The 19833-nt window shown below is 36.6% G+C and overlaps 1 protein-coding gene across 2 annotated transcripts in view; it reads left to right on the top strand.

The window, feature by feature from the left end:
* CERT1 (ceramide transporter 1) overlaps window positions 1-19833 on the top strand; it is a 77958-nt gene that overhangs the window by 35519 nt on the left and 22606 nt on the right. For both annotated transcript variants that reach the window (XM_059491899.1, XM_059491898.1), the window contains exons 4-7: window positions 11456-11563; window positions 12330-12468; window positions 13441-13524; window positions 18911-19068. In XM_059491899.1, coding sequence (XP_059347882.1) covers window positions 11456-11563; window positions 12330-12468; window positions 13441-13524; window positions 18911-19068 — 489 coding nt within the window. The remainder of the gene's footprint in view (window positions 1-11455; window positions 11564-12329; window positions 12469-13440; window positions 13525-18910; window positions 19069-19833) is intronic.

Genomic DNA, 19833 nt, shown 5'->3' with positions numbered 1-19833 from the left:
AGTTCTTTTTTAACAAGGTAAAGTTTTTTTGCCTCAATTTGCTGGTTCTCAGACTTTCAGATGTAAATAAAAGGTTTGGTTAAATTCTGCCTCCAAGTTTTGCTTTATTCTTGTGCCTTTCAAAAAGTGCATCATCTACTTATTTCCATTCTTGTTTCTACCTTTCTCCAAATATGCTCAGCAAGGTTAAGCAGAAAATATGTAATTCATGTGCTTAGTGCTGTTTAGTGGGTTTGCGGCTCTCTGTTAGGTAAACCTGCCAATTTTACAAAGTGCAAAGAAAGGGCAAAGATAACAGCTACTTAGACTATAGCTCCCATAATCTAATCAAACATTACACACAGAATTACACACAGAATCACTTGGTTGGAAGAGACTTCAAGGTCATTGAGTCTAACCCATGCCCTAACATCTCAACTAGACCATGGCACCAACTGCCACATCCAATCATTTTTTAACACATCCAGGGATGGTGACTCCACCACCTCCCTGGGCAGACCATTCCAGTACTTGATCACTCTTTCTGTAAAGAATATTCTACCTGTATTTCCCTTGACACAGCTTGAGACTGTGACCTCTGGTTCTGTCAGTTGCTGCCCACCAACCCCACCTGACTGCAGCCACCTTTCAGGGGGACTTGTAGAGAGTGATGAGGTCACCCTCATTGTGTAGGTATATCTAATTGATCCTCACAGGGTGACTGGAATGGTTTGTGTTTTAATTCTTGAAAAGAGGCCATCATGCTGGCTAGACATGTCTTCAACAGATGGAGAGTGTTCAGCTAATAGTACTAGTCATATGTAGTCTCTCTCAGATATCTACCTGAATAGACAGAACCTGGAGTAAAAAACATGCTCCATTTTGGGTTTGAACTTGGTCATATGGGAAGAAAGTCTGAAATATGTGGATCTGGGGCTTCATTTAGGAGAAAGACTTGTGTTACACTTGACCAGAAAGGTTCTCTGCCCTCTTTGTTGATTGATACTGTCTTCATATGAGCCCTGTGTTAGACAGCAAATCTGCTGTTTTTCTTAACTGTTAACAAGTGTGAGGCAGATTTGAGTCTGGAGTGCTTTTGGATGCAGATACAATAGCTTCACTTTCATTATTTTTATTGCTGCTTCCTTTTCAATGCCTGGAGTATGAGATCTGTCAGAATTTGAAAATCTAGTAACAGAATTTGTATTTTGTCAATGCCATACAGAATGGTCAGGAAACACCTTATCTACCATCAAGTGGGAGTTTCCCTTCCCTCATTTCACAAAGGGATAAAGGCAACTTTTAGTGTGTTGCAGTTCAAAGCAGTCAACAGCAAGAATATCACCACTCTCCTGAAGTCTTAATGTTACCCATATGCACACCGGAATCTCTGCAGGCAATAACATCAGTTTCAGTTTGTCAGCTCTTAACACATGTCCAGCTTTCTCAGGATGAATTATTTGGGGGTACACTTGTGTGAGAGAACCAACAATGGGGTTGGACTTCAGCAGTATGTAGAAAAGAATGAGTCTACAAATAATTGGTTACGTAGATGCTGAATGTATTTATGCAGTTGCCTGGGTTTTTCATAGTACAGTGGGCAATTAAGGCAGAAGTTCTTACAGAAAGGACTCTACCGCTTGTACAAAACAGACGTGCTGTCATGAAATAAGATAATTTACTTACTATAGAAGACTTAAGCTAAAATAGGCACCAAACTGCTTGTTTATTATACTATTCTCTAGCTAATGCTTATCACAGGGAGGTTTTTGTTTTGGTACCAGCTTTGTTCTGGCACCCTTTGTCTTGTTTATACTTTTTACGACTCTGGAAAGCAAAGAAAGACCAAAATGGTGCCCCAAAGCCTAGTGCATAGCCTATTAAGGATCTACAGTATTACAGTTCTGTGTGGAACTCATGATAGCATTTATCTTCAAAGTTCTGAACATTTTAGGGCCTAGATCCTTTGATTTCCTTTCCTTTCCTCTAATGTACTAGAAGCAGCCTTTTGTGAGGTGTTTTCCAAACAGTTTCCAGATTTTTCCTTCAAGAGCAAGGTAGGTCAGCTTATTGTAGAGACCTGTGCTGTGCTTGAAGTTGGTTTTCCTATTACACAGAGGATGTTTGCTTTCAGCAAATAAGAGCAGTCTGTTTTTTTTTTTCATCACTAATAGTGTGGAGGTTGTTTTTGTATTGGCAAGTAAGTTTAATATCTTTACTGATATGTTTGTTAATATTTTAGTTTTCAACGATGAGTTTTCTGAAAGTTGCTTTTCATAAAACAGTTTTACAAACTCCCAAATAAGCCTGTATGAACTTAAGTGTTATGAATACAGTAAATAACTTATTTCAGAGGAAATATGTCTGTATAATTACTTCATGACTTTAAATGGGTTTGGTAGGCTTTAACTAAAACTTTGTTTCTTCTAATGTTTCTCAAAGTAAGCATACATACAGAGAAAACTAGTTTGGTGATGGCCTACTTAATGTATAACCTGTATATGAAGAAATCCTGTGCCTATTTACCTGCTTGGTATGTAAAAGTGATTTTTAATTAGTCTCTGTATTTGCAGACTAATGACAGCAGCTGAACATAGAAAAAAAATCTTCTACTTGAACATGGTGCTTGAGGCATATGTGCCCAGTTTTCCCTGAGACAAGTATTAAACTTTTTTAAAGCTAAATTATATTGAGCCTAACTACTTCTTGTCAGATGAAGTTCTAAAAATCTGAGCCAGAACATTCATCAGAATGATTTGGTACTATGTCTTTGGACAGTCTTAAGTGAAAATGGGTGTGTTCTTAGTCGATTCACTGTTTTGAACTGTCTGAGAAGTCTGACTTCAGAATAGTTTCTTTAATCTCTGTTACAATTTCTAATTCATCCGTTCAGCGCTAAATGTCATTGTTGCTACTTGCATGTTGTGTGGAAAACTTTATCCTCTCGAAGCAATGTGTCTCAAATGTAATTATAAAGGCTAAAGGTAAAAGTGCTCTGGTTTTAACTGTCTCCCAAGAAAAGAAGGTTTCTATGCCCCGGGCGTGGAGCAGAAACAGGGTAAGGGTTACTTTTGGTCAAAGACCACTAGTAACCTCCAGCGGTGTCTGTTTCCTTTTCGCTATTTCCCTCTAGTGGTCACACACGATACTGACTTGGGGAGATTAAATAGATGAACTGCTACTAACCCGAAAGTAATACCAGTCTATGATACCTTAATTTTCCCAGTCATGATCTGTTAGACCACAGAGTATTGTGAAACCTCATGACAAAAGGACATACTCTTATGTTTTGAACTGGTGATTAAGCAAGGTTTTAGGAATTATTTGAACTTTTATCCTTTTAGATATCCAAATGTGTCTTTTACATGAAATATACAAAGCTTTTACGTTAGATAAACTCATAACCTAAGTTTTCTTATAAAGATTTTTGATGTGACATCTGCTTTATATGCGTATCTTTGCCCTTCTCTGTCTTTGGCTAGGTCTTACGTCTAAACATTAGAAATATTACAATAATTTGTCCCTTTAGTATTATGTTGGACTTGTTCTTAACTCATAAACTAAAATGAGATTTATAGAATCATGTGGTTTTATTCTTTAAAACAATTAATCTTCTTTTATTCTTGGTAAAACAATGTTTTATGTAACTTTTTTATCTCGGTAAGCCATCAAGTGTATCATAGAATTGCTAAGATTGAAAAAGATCTTTAATATTTCCACATTCAGTTGTCAACTCAGCAACACCACCATGTTCACCACTAAACCATGTTATCAAATGTCATATCCACACATTTTTTTAACATTTTCAGGTATGGTGACTCCACCACTTCCCTGAGCAGTATATTCCAGTGTTCCAACCCTTTCCATGAAAAAAATTTCATAATGTCTAAACTAAACCTCCCTTGCTGCAACTTGAGGCCATTTCTGCTTGTCCTGACACTTGCTACTTGGAACAAGAGACTGACACCCGTCTCACTACAGCTTCCTTTCAGGTTACTGTAGAGAGTGATAAGGTCTTCTGTGAGCCTTCTTTATTCCAGGCTGAGCTACCCCAACTCCCTCAGCCACTCCTCATCAGGCTTGTGTTCCAGACCCTCCACCAGCTTCATTTGACTTAAGATCTTGCAAATGTTTCTTCCTATGTAGGCTGGGGCAGGCACCTCAGGAAGAGTACAAGGATGTTGGTAAGTCATGTAGAGAAAAAATCAGAAAGGGAAACCTTAGCTAGAACAGTCTGGTCACTGCTGTATAAGATGAGATGTTTTTCCAAATGCATTAAAAACAAAAGCAGGGCCAGGGAAAATCTCCATCCTTTAATGGGCATGTGGATGGGGAGCGCTGTCACCAAAGATGAGGAAAAGGCTGAGGTACTTAATACTTTCTTTGCCTCAGTCTTTACAGAGAGATCAAATATCCTCAGGGCAAGCAGCCCCCTGAGCTACTAAATAGGAATGAGGATCAGAATAGACTTACTGTAACTCAGGAGAAAGTGACTTCCCATGAAACTTAGCTACTCACAAGTCTATGGGGCCAAATGAGATTCACCCAAGAAGACTGAGGGAACTGATGAAATACCTTTCCAAGCCTCTCTGCATCACTTATGATCAATCTTAGTTTAACCAGGGACACCCCAGATAGCTGGAGATTTGCAAGTGTGGTGCCCACCTACAAGAAGGCTCAGAATCAGGATCTGGGGAACTACAGCCTGACCTTGGTGATCTCAGTGCTGGGGAAGGTTATGGAACAGAGTATCTAGAGTGTGGTGACTGGCAACACGACAACAAGGTCATCAGGCCCAGCCAACATGTATTTGTGAAAGGCAGGTCCTGCCTGACCAACCTGATCTCCTTTTATGACAGAGTGACCTGTTTAGTGGATGAGGGAAAGGCTGCAGATGTTTTCTATCTAGACTTCACTAAAGCCTTTGACACAATTTCTGATAGCATTATCCTGGAGAAACTGGCAGCCCATGGCTTGTACAGGTGTACTGTTCACTGGGTAAAAAAACAGCTGGATAGTCAAGACCAGAGAGTGGCTGTGGATGGAGTTAGATCCAGCTGGTGGCCAGTCAGCAGTGCTGTTCCCCAGGGCTCAGCACTGGGTCCAGCCTCTCTGTCGTGTCCTTAGAGACAATCTAAGAGGGGATCAAGGGTATCCTCACTCAGTTTGCAGGCAACAAGTTGGGTAGGAGTGTTGATCTGCTGGAGGGTAGGACGGCTCTGCAGGTTGGACATTGGGAAGAAGTTTTTCACTGAATGGGTGATCAGGTATTGGAATGGGCTGCCCAGGAAACTAATGGAGCCTCTGGAGACATGCAGTAAAAGTTGTGGCACCTAGTCTTGTGGTCTATCTGGCATGGTGGTGTTGGGTCAAAGGTCAGACTCCATGATCTAGGAAGTCTTTTCCAGCCTTAATGATTCTGATTATTTTCTGCCTGTCTTGCAGAATGGTAGAGTTTGTCCTTTGGTAATTATGCCTTCAGAACTGTGATACTTTATATCCAATATGTTCATCTGTTGTTTGAAAGTAAAATTACCTTTGTACAGAATTATTGCCTAGGTAGTTTGAGCATAATATATGGAATCTGTATGTTGCCAAATAGATGTATGATTAGAAATGCATGTAAAGCTTCTACAGATGGCAGAGTGCTGTTGCATTTTTTTAAACTAGACTGGGCTTTGTTTTTAAACAAAGATGGTTTTGACTCAGTAGTAGTACTAGTTTTTATCTTCAGCCCTGGACAACTTGAGCGATCTGAAGCTGTATCAGGAACATGACAAAAAGTTGCCTGTCTTGGAGTCCCTTATTTAATATCTTTTTTTTGTTTCAAATGTGTAATAACTTTTTTGGTTCAGATGTTTCAGTGAGCCTCCGTTGTTTTTGAAGGAGGTAGGTGTTGAGAGCTAACAAGGGCTACAGCAAGAAGGAAATAAGAGAGTAGGTAATAGTTTTTGAAAGTGAAGAAATTTGTGTTAGTTTTAATAAGATGTGAGATACAAAACAAGAAATACAAAAAGTAAACTCTTTCCCCCCCCCCCCCCACTTTTCCCCAAATTACTGTTAGGACATGGCAATTTAAACTGTATGTGTTTGCATGTATTTCCTTAGGGTGTGAGATAGTTTTCCTTAAATTCTTTGTCAAATATATTACAGAATTCAACAATTCCAACTTTTTTACCTCCAGTTCTTCCTATATATTACATTACATTACACCAGCCATTTGATAGAGATCATTTGATAGCCATCTATTCTGATGACTAAATGTTCAAAGATCAGAGGAGAAAAAACAATCAGTTTCTGAATTTAGCAGTGCCAAGGTAACTGCTAATTGCACTAGATAAACAAGGGACTTCATGGGTTTTGCAGGAACATTTGCTTTGGCAGTTTTTCTTCTTATTGATAAGAAGCATTGATAGATAATACTGTTTTTATCTGCTGATAGATATATTCGGTGTGGCTGTAAAGTTTTTTGTAGTCCATTTCTTTTAGTGCAAGTAACTACCTGTACTTTGAATCCTAGTGTTTCGCATTAGGAAAATGTTTATTCTGATTAAGCAAAGTGTAGACCTCTCAAGTCCATATCCAAAACAGGCTCAGACTTTCAACAAGTACCTTTTCACAAAGGTGAATAAACCCCCACTGCTGTTTAACTATGCTCTTTGGAAATATCATTGTGGTCTTTAGCCCAAGATTCTTCACCATAGTGCTGGTGGTAAATATGTTTTTCTGGTTCTACAGAGGTGATATTAATGTCAAGATACTTAACTATTTTTGGTTAAAAAATAAAACTAAGCCAGTGATTGGAATAAGAGGCAGTCACTCCTTCCCTGCCATTTTGAAGGATAAATAAGATTGCTTAAATGCCTGTTAACTGTATGTGGCTTAGTCTCCTTGCTCTGTGCCCCTGTTGAGACAGGCTGGGATTTCCCCACATGCTCAATCCCTCCCTAGGTGGGAGGGTGGGCTTTCCCTCCCACCTAGTGGATGCTCCATGGGAGAGCCAGTTGTCGGACCCCTGCAGCAGTTTTTCCTACTGCTTGTCTGCCTGGCTCATCTGCCTTAGTTAGCACTTAACCCTGGCAACACTCCCTTTTGAATTTTATACATTGTGATTATGTAATAATATTTGATAGTAATATTTTATATAATATTAACTATTATGCAATTGTGTATAACTGCTGAAAATACCAGTGTGACTACTGCTTTCACTTGGGATCATAACTGTTCTTTTTTTTAAAGGCAGAGTTGCATAAGTGCTGGTGAGACAATATGTAATGGAATTAATTCATTCTTTAAAATCCACTAGTTTTCAGAGCATGGAAACAAGTAACAACACTTCCTTTAGTGCATTGGGAACTGATGTCAAAACATCAGTGCTTTTTCTGCTGATGTCTAATAGAATGGAATTTTTCCATTTAATTCCAACACGGAAGGGATAAATGTATCCTCTTCCAGACTTGCTCATAGTCCCATGACCCAGGAGAACAAGCTGTTTTAGTTTTATTACTAAGACTAAATGTCGCAGTTATTGTCAGCTTGGATTTTGGTCGTTTTGCTCAGTGAAGAGTTTTATCTTTATATGTGTTTTTGAATTTGGAATTCCTGGGGATTCCTCCTGTGCACATAATCTGAGTGTTTACTATGGAATTGCAACATATGTCACTGTTGGTGGAAAATTAGGTCTACATGTCTTTCCTTCTTTTTGCAGTTGCAAAAAAAGGTCAGATTAGAAGCTTTTTCCTTTTAAATAGTCATCTGCACGCTGCTTGGGAGGGCTGTGGGTGGGGAATGACTATCCAGCTGCCCTGACCTGGATTCTGGAATTTTCATCTCTGCCTTCCTGCTAACTACCACCTTAGTTTTGTAACCTTAAATTTCCAGCAGCTTCAGAACAATTGAAAAATCAGACATGTAGACCCATGATAATTTTATCTTTAATTTCAGTCTTCAGAAATGCATCCTGTACTGCCCAAAGTGAGGTGTCTGTTGTGTTCTTATTGTCTGCAATAATTTCCTAGCCCTGCCTTGGCTCATCCATGCACTAACCCATCTTTCTGAAGCATTTGCAGTAAGTCTAAAAATTGCCTTTGGAACACAGTTGTTTTACAGAGCTTATCTGCTTATTTTCCACCAAGCTTTTCATAGTACCTTCCAGCTCTTTTATGTTACTACCTTTTCTGTCTTCTGGGTTTTTTCATTAGATATTGTGGCTTGATCTCTTGGATGTTTGAGTGCAATTGAGTGTATTCTCACAAATATGAAGAGAATGAGATTAGAGTCACTGTGTCCTAGTATGTGTTCCATCACCTTCTGAGTGAGCTGTATGCCTTAGAGGGAGGAGCTGCCTACTGGTTGTGTTATGTAAAATATTAAATAATTTATAATGCTAACTGAATATATCTGCCTTGGTGAACAAACGTTCATTGAAGTGCTTCACAGGTGTATATTAAGACAAGATCAAAAGAATTCCCTGAAGACATGTGAGAATAATTTGCTTTATTTGATTTTTTTAAGTGGGAGAACTTTGCTGTGAGTCTGTGCTTTATTCAAGAGTATTATTTTCTACTTAAGGATCCATGCGAGCAGTTACAGAGATCTGCAATATGATTCTGCAAATACTTAGCTTTTTTATTGAAAGCAGCTTTTCTGATGTACTGCCTTGTTGCTGATACTAGCATCTGCTCCAGTTAAAGGATTGCATGAAGCTTTGGATCATGTGGCTCTTTCCTCTTGTCTGTTGTAACAAAAGGATTAATGGATTTCGTGCATTGCCTTGGAAAGCTGAAGGTGTTGCAATTACTATCAAATGCCATTTTTAGTGTGGCTTTGAAGCTGTGATGTATGCATGGAATTTCAAAGAACTGCATCTTTTTACTGAGCATGGCGATTTGGCATTAGTGCTTGATGGTATGAATTGATACGACTTCTACAAGTAATTTGGTTTTCAAGCAGAGACTATTGATTTCTATCATATGAACTCTACCAGCTTTTCCAGTTTTTATCTTGGGAAATTAAAATTTGTATAAACAGAAGAAACTTTGTCTACATTCCTCTTCTCAATGTAAATGATTATTTCTGCAGTGATTAGTTAACGATGATCTGCTTTGCAAGACATAAATGCGGCAGTGACCTGCTCTCGTTTAGATGTTGCGGTAGTAGAATGGTGGGGCTTTGCATGATTCATGCTTTCTTTGTTTGTGTTCATCTGCCTGCATGTGTCTGCTGTGAGCAGGATGGCTTGTCTGTGTAGAAGTTAGAAATGAGTACTTATTTTCTGGTTCTTGTGAAAAATAAGTATTCTCAATGTAATTTTATCTTTTTTCCTTTTGACTGTTCAAATATAATTGTCTGACACAATTTTGTGAATGTGATCTGTATATATGCATGCTTTTGATTTTACAAACTCACAATGTGTACTGTTCAGTCTGCTTTTAATGCCTGCTGAATTTGCTTCTTGATAACAAATAATTATTAATGTTGCACCTTTATATTGGTAAATTTTGCAAGCTGATAGCTGTATCCATATAATCGTGTATGCTGTTACATGTACAATTCTGTAGCATGGATAAATTATTTAGTGGAAAAAATAATCACAAGCATAAATGAGAAAAAAATACTCTGCTGAAGAGCTACCTTTAAAAAAATCAAGCTTATATATTGAAAGAAGGGTTGGGTTTTTTTCTTTCACCCTCAGTTTTTATTATGTGAACTAAATTAGCTGAGCATTGACTATATGCATAATATAAGAAAAGGATTTAATTGATATAGAATATAAGGCATCAGATTTTCTACTTAAAAGTTTACAATATTCTTGAAAGTTCTGAAGTAGGACTATATAGGTGTGGCTTTGACTAAATCTCAAGTAAAGAAATCCAGAAATTTTGCTTCTTAAGCTTAAAGCAAGGTCTTGCATAGGGTGTTTTTCTCACTTCAAGAACAAAATAAGAAAGCACTTTGTATCTTTGGTTGAAATACTCTAACCTCAGTGAAGTGGGTATTTTGGCTACATTTAAAAATTTATCTGTTTTTAAGCTATATCCTGTTAAAATGAAGTTTTGTCATCTTTCCTAGTGTGTACAAGTTACAGAGAAAATTAAATGAATTTGCACTGTCAAACTGACTATAATAAAAACATATTGGATCATCTTAAGATTTGTGGCATATGCTTAAATAAGTATTGAAAATACTGATTAAACAGTGAAGTCTTTTTATATTTGTGTTTAAAAGAAATTTTAAATGTTTCAAAGTGTTGGGTGACTCTTCTTTTCAGGTTTATGCTTATTAAATGCTTTTGAAACAAAGCAGTTGTATGCCCAAACTCTTACCTGTAACTCATACATACATACTTTGTCCCTCTTTGCCGAAATTCTTAATTCATACTTCAAAGAACTCTTTACTTTTCTCTGCTTTTTAGCTTATCCATACTCTCCCACCTTCTCAGCTATACAGCTCCCAATTTTTCCATAAAATGTACAATAACTGGAATTTCATAATTGCTTCTTCTTTGTTCTATACCATTTGTTTTGTCTCCTATCTCCCTGCCCCATTGGAGTTTTGGTGCTACTGCAGAATTTATTTCTGCCAAAAGTCCTTCACTGTTGTCTGTCTACTTGATCAAACTCATCTGCTTACAGTATCTCATGCATTATTTTGAACCATCTGTTTATTGCTTACATCTCCTTTGCCATGCACATCATTTAGATTAACATTTAGAGGAGTTTATTTTCCTTCAGTTCCTCAGTATCTGCTTCTGTTTGACTTGTGAGGAAATTTGTCAAACTCTATTTTTGATCTTCTAAATGTTATTCTAATAAACAGATTTTTTTTCATTGTTTAGTTCGTTACTTTTATTGTATCCTCTCTCTTACTTTTAGTTGTACCTTGTTTTATGTAGACTTCTGTTCTCATGAAATATTAATTTCAGTCTAGTATAAATAATTTTGCCAAAGAGGCCTGAAACAGGAAAAAAACTTGATAGAAAGTTTTCTTTGATATCTATTTTGTTGCTTTTAAAAAGAAAATGGTACTGTTTGTATTATTGGATGGAGTGACTGAAGTTGATTGTCTTGAGACTGAACCATGTTTAATCCCCCAATTAATTATAGAGTAAGGTACATTTTTTAATGGGCTCTGTGAAAGTTACTTCTTAGGAATTACATAAACCAAATTAATGAAACACTGTTCCTTTTTCATACCATTAAATATATATTGCTGTGTCCTTTTGGGGACACATAATTCATGGTAGGTAACAAATTATTTTACAAATTGATTAATCGATAATAAAAAATAAGTTTATAATAACTTCACAGATACTACAATCAACATCTTAGATGCAGGCACAGTTTGAGTTGTTTAAACCTATACTGCAAAAAACAAGTGGGTGGGTTCCAGAGAAAATTGCATTAATCTTGTTTTCAATATTTCTGTTTTATCAAAAGCCTCAGCACTCTACTTTTTTGTGTGGTTTGATTTTTAGACTGAATCTGGATATGGATCAGAGTCAAGTTTGCGACGTCATGGGTCCATGGTGTCTCTTGTGTCTGCAGCAAGTGGATACTCTGCAACCTCCACCTCTTCATTCAAGGTTGGTGCAAAAAGTTTTCCTAATATTCATACATAAATAACATGCAACTGGAAAAGAAGTTAGGTATGAAGACTTATTCACATAATTGTAGAAAAAACACTAAATGTCAGTAGTCCATCATACAGATGATATGGGAAGCTCTCTCGTGCCTCTCATGCAATCATCCTTTTTAAACTGAGGTGTCATCTTATGTGGCAAGAAAATCAAACTTGTGAGTGTATTCATTAACTTTTTCTAGTTTACTCACCAAATATCCTGGGCTCCAAATAAAAACAAACACTAATTCTGTAGTTTAATGAGTGTGATATAGCCCTGCCTGACAAATTATGGCTTTCCTTGTGTCATGCATATGAATATTTAATATATGAACTGAGTGTGCTGTACTTCTGGGAGAGCAGAAAAGGGAATGAAGATTGGAGCAAAGATCTTAAACCAGAGCTGACTGCTTTCAGGCAAATATGTATAAAGCTGGTAGCATGTAAGTTCACTTTTTAATAAGGTTTTGTGGAGTGCTCTGAAGTAGCAGGTGCAGTCAACAGAAAACATTGAGACCAGTGACAAAATGAGTAAGGAATACTCAGATACCGTTTCTTCTGACATTAACCGTATTTCTTAATTGCTGATATCTAAAATGTCCTTAATGTGCTTCAGTTTCTTCTTCAGAGCTGCAGACATATCTTGTTTAAAATTAAATTGTAGCTATAGTGCATCAAGCTATTGTTGAGTATATAGAAATATTTCACGCCTTTTTTGTTTGCGTTTTCAGAAGGGCCATAGCTTACGTGAGAAGCTTGCAGAAATGGAAACCTTTAGAGACATCTTGTGTAGACAAGTTGATACTTTACAAAAATACTTCGATGCTTGTGCGGATGCAGTTTCCAAAGACGAACTCCAGAGGGATAAAGGTAACACTGTAGCTGAAAACTCTTCCCTCCACAGACTGTAGCTTTTTACCGAGGAAACCTCTTGATACTGTTCCAATACAATTTAATGTCTTATAAATAAAATAATGTATCATAAATTAAGGATAATAAGGTAATAATGTATCCTAATAGTAAAGGATTAATCAGTTGCATAAATGCATATGCATGTTAATTATTTTTACTTTGGAATTCAGATTTAAAATTTGCTTGATGTTAACCTGTAGCTGTCAACTGTACAAAAGCAATGCTCTTTTTAAGTGTTTTGTTATAGAACACCAATTGCTAACTCTCACAAATTAAATTTATTCCTGTCTCTTACCTGTTATTTTGAAAAATAAATGGGATATTCGTTTTGATAGAAACAATACACTTTAAAAAGTCAAAAGTGCTGCCTTAAGTAATGCTTCTGAGGTGTATTGGCTGGAAATGGAGCACTGAATGCACACTTGAGACCATACTAGACTACAATGTGGATGCCTACATATCTCTGAATTGCTTATACCAGAGCACAACTCATCACTGTATTTGTGCACTCTACGGAGGCATTTATATTCATCCCTGTTTGTTCTGGCAGTGTGAAACTTTCTGTAGCAATAAAACACCAGAGAAGTGCAATTCCACTTTTTTTTTAAATTTTCCAGTGTAGAATATTAGATAGGTACTGAATCATGACTCCTGCTTATCCACTTGTAACACCTAAGTATGTTGCTCTCACCAGATGAGTGCTAAATGTCAATGCTGAGCAATGTTAGATTCTGCTGGTAACTGGCATTTACACTGGTAGTGGTCTTGGGTCAAAAAAAATAAACCAAACCCAAAAGGGAGGGAGGGGTCATGACTGTTGTTACAGGAAGAAGAGCTGGCTAAGCATGAAGACGGTCTTAATTCTTTCTTGCACTGCAAAGAACTAGAAAAGCTTTCTCACTCCCATAATACACTCTCTCTCAAATCTAGTGGTAGAAGACGATGAAGATGATTTCCCTACAGTACATCCTGATGGAGATTTTGTACATAACAGTAACAGCAGTAAGGAAAAACGTAAGTGTCTCCCAATTTTTTCAGTGATGAAAATTAGAATGACTGGTATGGTGATACATCTGGTACAAGACAGGTGTATTATGCTTTTTTCTAAGCAGAAAAGGGTGAGAATAGTTATTTAAGTGTATGTGAATGGAAGTTCTTAGTCACGTTATAATTCTTTAGCAACTTCTAGTGATTATTCACACAAATACTAATGCAAGTTTGTCAAGGTGTAATTCCCTGTTCTGTGTCTAAAGTCCTTGTTGCTACAAAATTCTGTTGAAACAGCTGCATTATTCAGATATTGGGAACTGAGATTTTGTAACAGGTTGTTGCAAGTGTTACCTGCTTTAGGAGTTTGGTGAAGTTCAGTGCTTTTCCTCTTAGCGATGTCCTCCTATGGTTTTCACAAGTACTGTGGCTGTGGAATGGTTAAGACATCACTGTTAGTGATTCTTATTTATCATAATTTTAGAGCTTTTTTGTCTTTTCATTGTTATAATGAGCAGAATTCTGATATTTATTTTTATCATAAATGAACTAGTTATTTTACTCACTGTACCCGTACAGCCAATGTGAAGAACTCATGCAAGTCTTGCTGTTCGAGAAATTTGATAGTTCTGGCCTGGAGGAAGTTGTGTATGCATTCAAACTGTATTTGCATTCTTCTTAGACCTTCTCATGTTTTCTGACTTAAATATTCTAGTGTTTACGCTCTCTACTTGTTGGCAATTCAGTTAGTCGTAAGGTATTTCTTAGACTTGATTCACAAAGCTTAGAAGTTGCACCTCCAGTTTCAAGTGTGATGGAATCTCCCAAACTACTCACTAGAAATGTTTTTTAAAATGTAAATACTTTCATGAAGAACCTAGAAAATATAGGGCAAAATAAGCCTTTTCTATGTCTTCTGTTTTCTTTTTAATTGGTTTTTGTTCCCTTGTATTACGTATTTCCTTCTTGTATTTAAGTGCTTTTTCTAAAACATATCCTAAAGTGTTGTGATGGAAGAGGAAAGGAAATTGAATGGAAGGAGCTTTTCAGGTTACTTCCAGAATTCATCACATAAGTAGATTTTTCTACTGAGTAATAATTGTAATGCTGATTTCAGAGACTAGGTAGCATAACACGGAAGTTTTGAAGCAAGTGTAAGCAGGTGTATGGTTCCATTAACCCTGTTGTCTGTATCAAACTGTACTCTTTTTTTTTTAAGAACTGTTAAGTTAGATTTCAGAAAACTGAAGACAAATGCTAAATAAGAGTTTAATTTTACTTGCATGATTCATTTTGGAAGAGATGTCTTTGTCAAACTCAATTTTTGTACAATCATGTAGGAGTTTCAGCTTAATTTACTGGTAGAAAATCTTTTTGTATCTACGTTTGTTCTGGTGCATCTGTAATATATATGCATATACTATGGTGAATATCATTAGGAAAGTCTGTATTTTTAATGGAGCTGGTCATTAAGCTTTTGGGAACTTACATGCCAGGAAATTGATACTTGGTGTTATGGATACCCTGTATAAACTCACTCACTATAGCTCCCTACAGGAAATAATTCTGCAACCCCTTGCATTTTGCAGAACTTCTAATTCCAAATGAGTCCTGTATTTCATTGAATTTACTTTCCATCAATTATTTCTATGAAAATATTTGTCCCCATTTTGGTTTTTCTGTGTCTCAGTCTGATTTCTAATGGCTAAATTAATTAAATATTTAGTAGCTGAGTGCTGCAAAGCTTGATTAGAAATGAATAATTAGACTCTGTCTTAGAGTGGAATTAAAAGTGATACAATGGGGGAAGTAGGTGTCTCAGGTTGAGACAGCCATGCTCATGTGTTGGGCAGGAAAAAAAGGTCAGACTGAACTGGCAATGAAAGACTTATCTTGAACTACACCCTTTTTAAAGCTTAGCCTCAGAGCAACTGTTAAAATTTGGTTTCTCAATTTTCTGGTTCTCTTGTTGAAATTTCTATCTCATCCCGGAAAGACTCCAACAATCTTCTTAACCATAGCTTACAAGTGGTTGCCTGTTTATTCTGAGATGGTTCTCCTCTCAGTGGTTCAGGAAGTGAGGCATTGGTTCAACCTCTTAATTTAGCTTACTATGATATGATGAAATGTTTAAGCCTACTGTTCAAACTACTAGTGCACCAGTCTAAAGCTCAAATTATTAGATTTAAGACCGATTTAAGGGGCCATATTCAAATTGACTTTTGCAATTTGTTCTCTGTATGGGAGGAGAAAGTTAATGTAAGTATGGACATTTGTGTACTGCTCTGAAGGTGATTTGGATGGGGAGGCTTTCTCTTTTCTGTGTTCTGCAGGATCTTTAGGTGAACAGGTAGGTAGAGTACTATGAAGTTGTTTAAATATATTGGCCACCTTCCAGTTGGCCAATATATTTATTGGCCAATATTATTTATTCCAATCTGGTAATTGGAACTGTAAAAGACCAGGGTATGGTGTCTGGCTGATGCCTATTTGCCCATTGGGATCTTATATTCAGGAATGTAGAGTCTTGATCTCTAAGTGTTCCCATTCATCCCCTCAGGAAAGAGAACATATTTAGAATTAAATTTCCTAAGAGTAGGAAGAGGAGGAGTAACCTACTTAAGGAACCACCTTGAATATGGAAGATGTCTTTTGTACTGGAACTATAAAGATGGAAGTGGTACAAAGGCTGAAGAACAGAAATTTGATGTAAATTACAGCAGAAGTTTATGCTGGATTTTTGTGCTTTGAATGGAGGAAAAATATTTGCCAAAATATTGTTGAAAAACTGGAGGTGTTCTTAAAGGAAAACTAGTCATATTGATCCTATTGCAATCCACAGAGCATAACAACAGTAGGCATCAAGAAATGGACATGAACACAAATATTTGTTTTTCACTTAGAATTACTTAAGTGACATAATATGTTAAGGGAGCATAAAATGGAAAAAAAAATGGAAAAACATCTTTCTACTTACTCTCTTTAGAATACTTTTCTATTTCTCTGGAAAACAGATTTGATCAAACAGTGGGGAGGTATTACCAGCAGAATCTTGGGAACAAGAAGGGAAACACCTATCCTAACAGACACAAAGGTCTAGGAGAGAAAAGATAAAGAGCTATTGAAAGTTAAAGAATGATATGAAGAATTCCTTTTATGAAACAAAAGAGAAAGCAAGTCAGAAATAGAGCGTAGATGGATAATGAAAAATAAACTGCTTGGAAGATGTTGAAATTGAAGTTAAGGTGGGAGACAAAATTACCCTGCTTTTTTCAGTTGACGGCATGCAGTTTGATAACCAAAGAGCAGTGGCAGCAGTAAGAACCCTTTCCTATTGGTCTTTACCTTTAAACATAGATCTCCAGATGCCTGGTTTAATTTTTAAATAATCAATTTGTAGCTGACATGAAAAAAAGTGTAAAAAAGGAATCAGAAATATGTTTGGTCTCTCCAAATAGAAAATCTTCTTACAAGTATTTGTAAAATGTCTAAGCTCAGTTGTTCCTGAGGTCAGGGTTGAGGTCATCTCCCTACATGCTTCAGAAAGACAGATACTTCCTGTGATCAGGAATGAATCAAAATACTAGTATCCATCATAAGGAATCAGTTGAGTGACCATCTCTTTTTAAAAAGATTCAAAATCTTCTGCAAGATGTTAATTTTTGCCCATAATTGTAATGACTGAAAAAATTTGGGCACTGACTTCAAGTCTGCAGCTCTTCATCTGACACTAGTCATTAAGGAATGGCTTAGGACTGTACAGAAGTGTTAATAAGATGTGGCTGAGACCTCAAAAGGGACAAAAGTTCTATCTTTTCCAGAAAATTAAGCTGTGTTGCTGGATTTCTCTTAAATCCTACTGCAGAGATTTCTGAAATTATTTATATAGTGTTGCAGCTAGTTACAGTTTCTTCAGCATGTCTGCATATTTCCTAAGTGAGAGAGAAAAATCACATCTGCAAACATTATAGCTGTGCTGTTAAGCCTGCATGTGAACATAGCCTACACCAACAGGAGGAATTACTAGTGTGAAACCATCTTTTTCAGTTGTGAAGTATTATGGGCAAAGTTCTTGTATAATTTTAATTATTTTCAGTGGAGACACTCCTTGCCGGCTTATGCCACTGTCAGTGCCAGTCCCCGCTGTGTGCCCTCTGCAGCTGTTGGGGAGGGAGAGCTGGTCTGCTTATTATCATTTCTGAAACAATTTTTTTGTTCTCTTGCTTGTCTTTTTTTTTTTTCCAGCCCCCATCATTTTTACCTTTTAGGGAATGTTTCCAATTAACATTTTTTAAAAAAAAGGTTGTATTTTACCATAGTATGTCTGCTTCTTGAGGTATTTGGAGTTGGGTGTAGTCTCTAATTACTTGTTTGAAAAAAGAGTTTGATTCCTTTTGAAAGGGGGGCATGTAAAACCTCTAGAGACTTAAACCACTGCTGAAGACCATGTGATGATTGCTTTCCATTCCCTAAGTGCAGACACTGTTCTGTCATTACAGAATGGAACTGCTTGAAAGTTCTGCTTTGCTCTTGCAGACAAATAAACTTACTCAAAAATTAATTGGAACTTTTTAAACTGTAAAAGTCATATGTCGACAAACTGACAGACTGGAGGAAAAAATTACGTCAGTCCAGGTGATAAGTCAGGAGCTTGCTCTTTGGCAACAGCAGGAGTTACTTTAACTTGCTAGGTTCAGTCAGCTTCAACTTGAGTGTTACTTCTGCTTTGTAATATTTTCTGACATTCATGTGCAGTGCTTGATATGTTATTATGTCAACCTACGTACCAGTGTGACATATAATAGGTACTTTTTTTTTGCACACATTTTAAATGACTTGTTTAAATAGCCTTAGCAACAGATGGCCTGGTTGACAGCATGAAGCAGTTCTTGGAACTGTAAAACTCACAGTACTTGGAAAATTCAGTACATTTGATGCTTTTATCTTATACCTTTTTACTTTTAGGTTTTAAAATTTGTAATTATATGCTTAAAAGAACCTTGAATTATACATTTTGGATTTGATGACATTTTGAAATTGTTCCTTTCTCAGTGCTGAGTCTGATACGTTTTAAGGTTGCTCTGTGTTAATTAGGCCCCATTTCAAGCTGTCAAACTGCTATTGTTACAAACTATTACCACTCCCTCCACCCACATGATTTGCAGAGTGCAGAGTAATACAGCATTACAAGCAGGCTTGAAATACAGTATAGCAAAATGAAGCTGCAAGGATCTGTTTCGCCTTTTGAATATTTTTCTTTATCTTGTGGGTAACTGTGGACATTATTATCACTTCAGAATTTTATTTTTAAATTAACTTCGTTGCCAGTCTGTTGTCTTCAAATATAACACATCCATGTGAAGTGCTTATTTGATTAAGGCAGCTATCAGTGATCTCATATATGTGTTTTTAGTGTTTCCACATGTGACACCCAAAGGAATTAATGGCATAGACTTTAAAGGGGAAGCTATAACTTTCAAGGCAACTACTGCTGGAATACTTGCTACACTGTCTCATTGTATTGAACTCATGGTAAAACGTGAAGAAAGCTGGCAAAAAAGACTAGATAAGGTAAGATCATTTTCCTTTTACGTTTGTTGAAAGAAAAAGTTTCTTTAGCTTGAAATTGAAATTTCAAATAAGTTATTACTAACTTTGATACTCAAACAACTGCTTTTATTTTTATATACAACATTTATTAATTTCAGGTGCTTAAATTATTAACCGTATAAAATGTTAAGGAGCCTTGTTCTGAGTGGTGATGCAGTGGTGATATAGTAGCTCCTTTCATCATAGTCTTTTTTTCACAGCACTTACTCAGATAGTAGTCCTATAGTCTTTATATCTGTAAAGAATCTGAAATTATCTCATAGTAGTAAGTGTATTGCTTACAGCCTTCTGACATAGACTTAGTTATCCGTGCATGCAAAATGATGTGCAAGTCTCTGAAATGTTTTAGTATGATAAGAGGTGGTGATAACACTGGGGAAAACAACCAATTCTAACTTTATATGTCTCCTCAATATAAAATTATTTCACTGTCCTCTAAGAGACTGGTGAGATTGTTATACTTTATACTAACCAGTTAAATCTTCTGTGTTGTGTTAGAGTATATGTTATTCTAGGCAGTGATAGTCCATTCTGAACCTATTCAACCAGTGTAACAGCTCTAAAGGAGCAGTGTCTTCTTGTCTGAGATCTGTTGTTGGAGGCATGGCAGGTTGGAGTTGAGGCTTTAATTTTTAGAATCCTACCATTGCTGGCTGGTGTGCACTGCAGCGGTCCTTCTGTTCTCCTTCCATGTTTTGATGTCACATATACCATGTATCAAATCTT

Source organism: Ammospiza nelsoni, chromosome Z, assembly GCF_027579445.1.
Source record: "Ammospiza nelsoni isolate bAmmNel1 chromosome Z, bAmmNel1.pri, whole genome shotgun sequence".
Classification (NCBI taxonomy): Eukaryota; Metazoa; Chordata; class Aves; order Passeriformes; family Passerellidae; genus Ammospiza; species Ammospiza nelsoni.
Note: the sequence above shows the minus strand (reverse complement) of the source record. Positions and strands in the feature narration are given on the sequence as shown.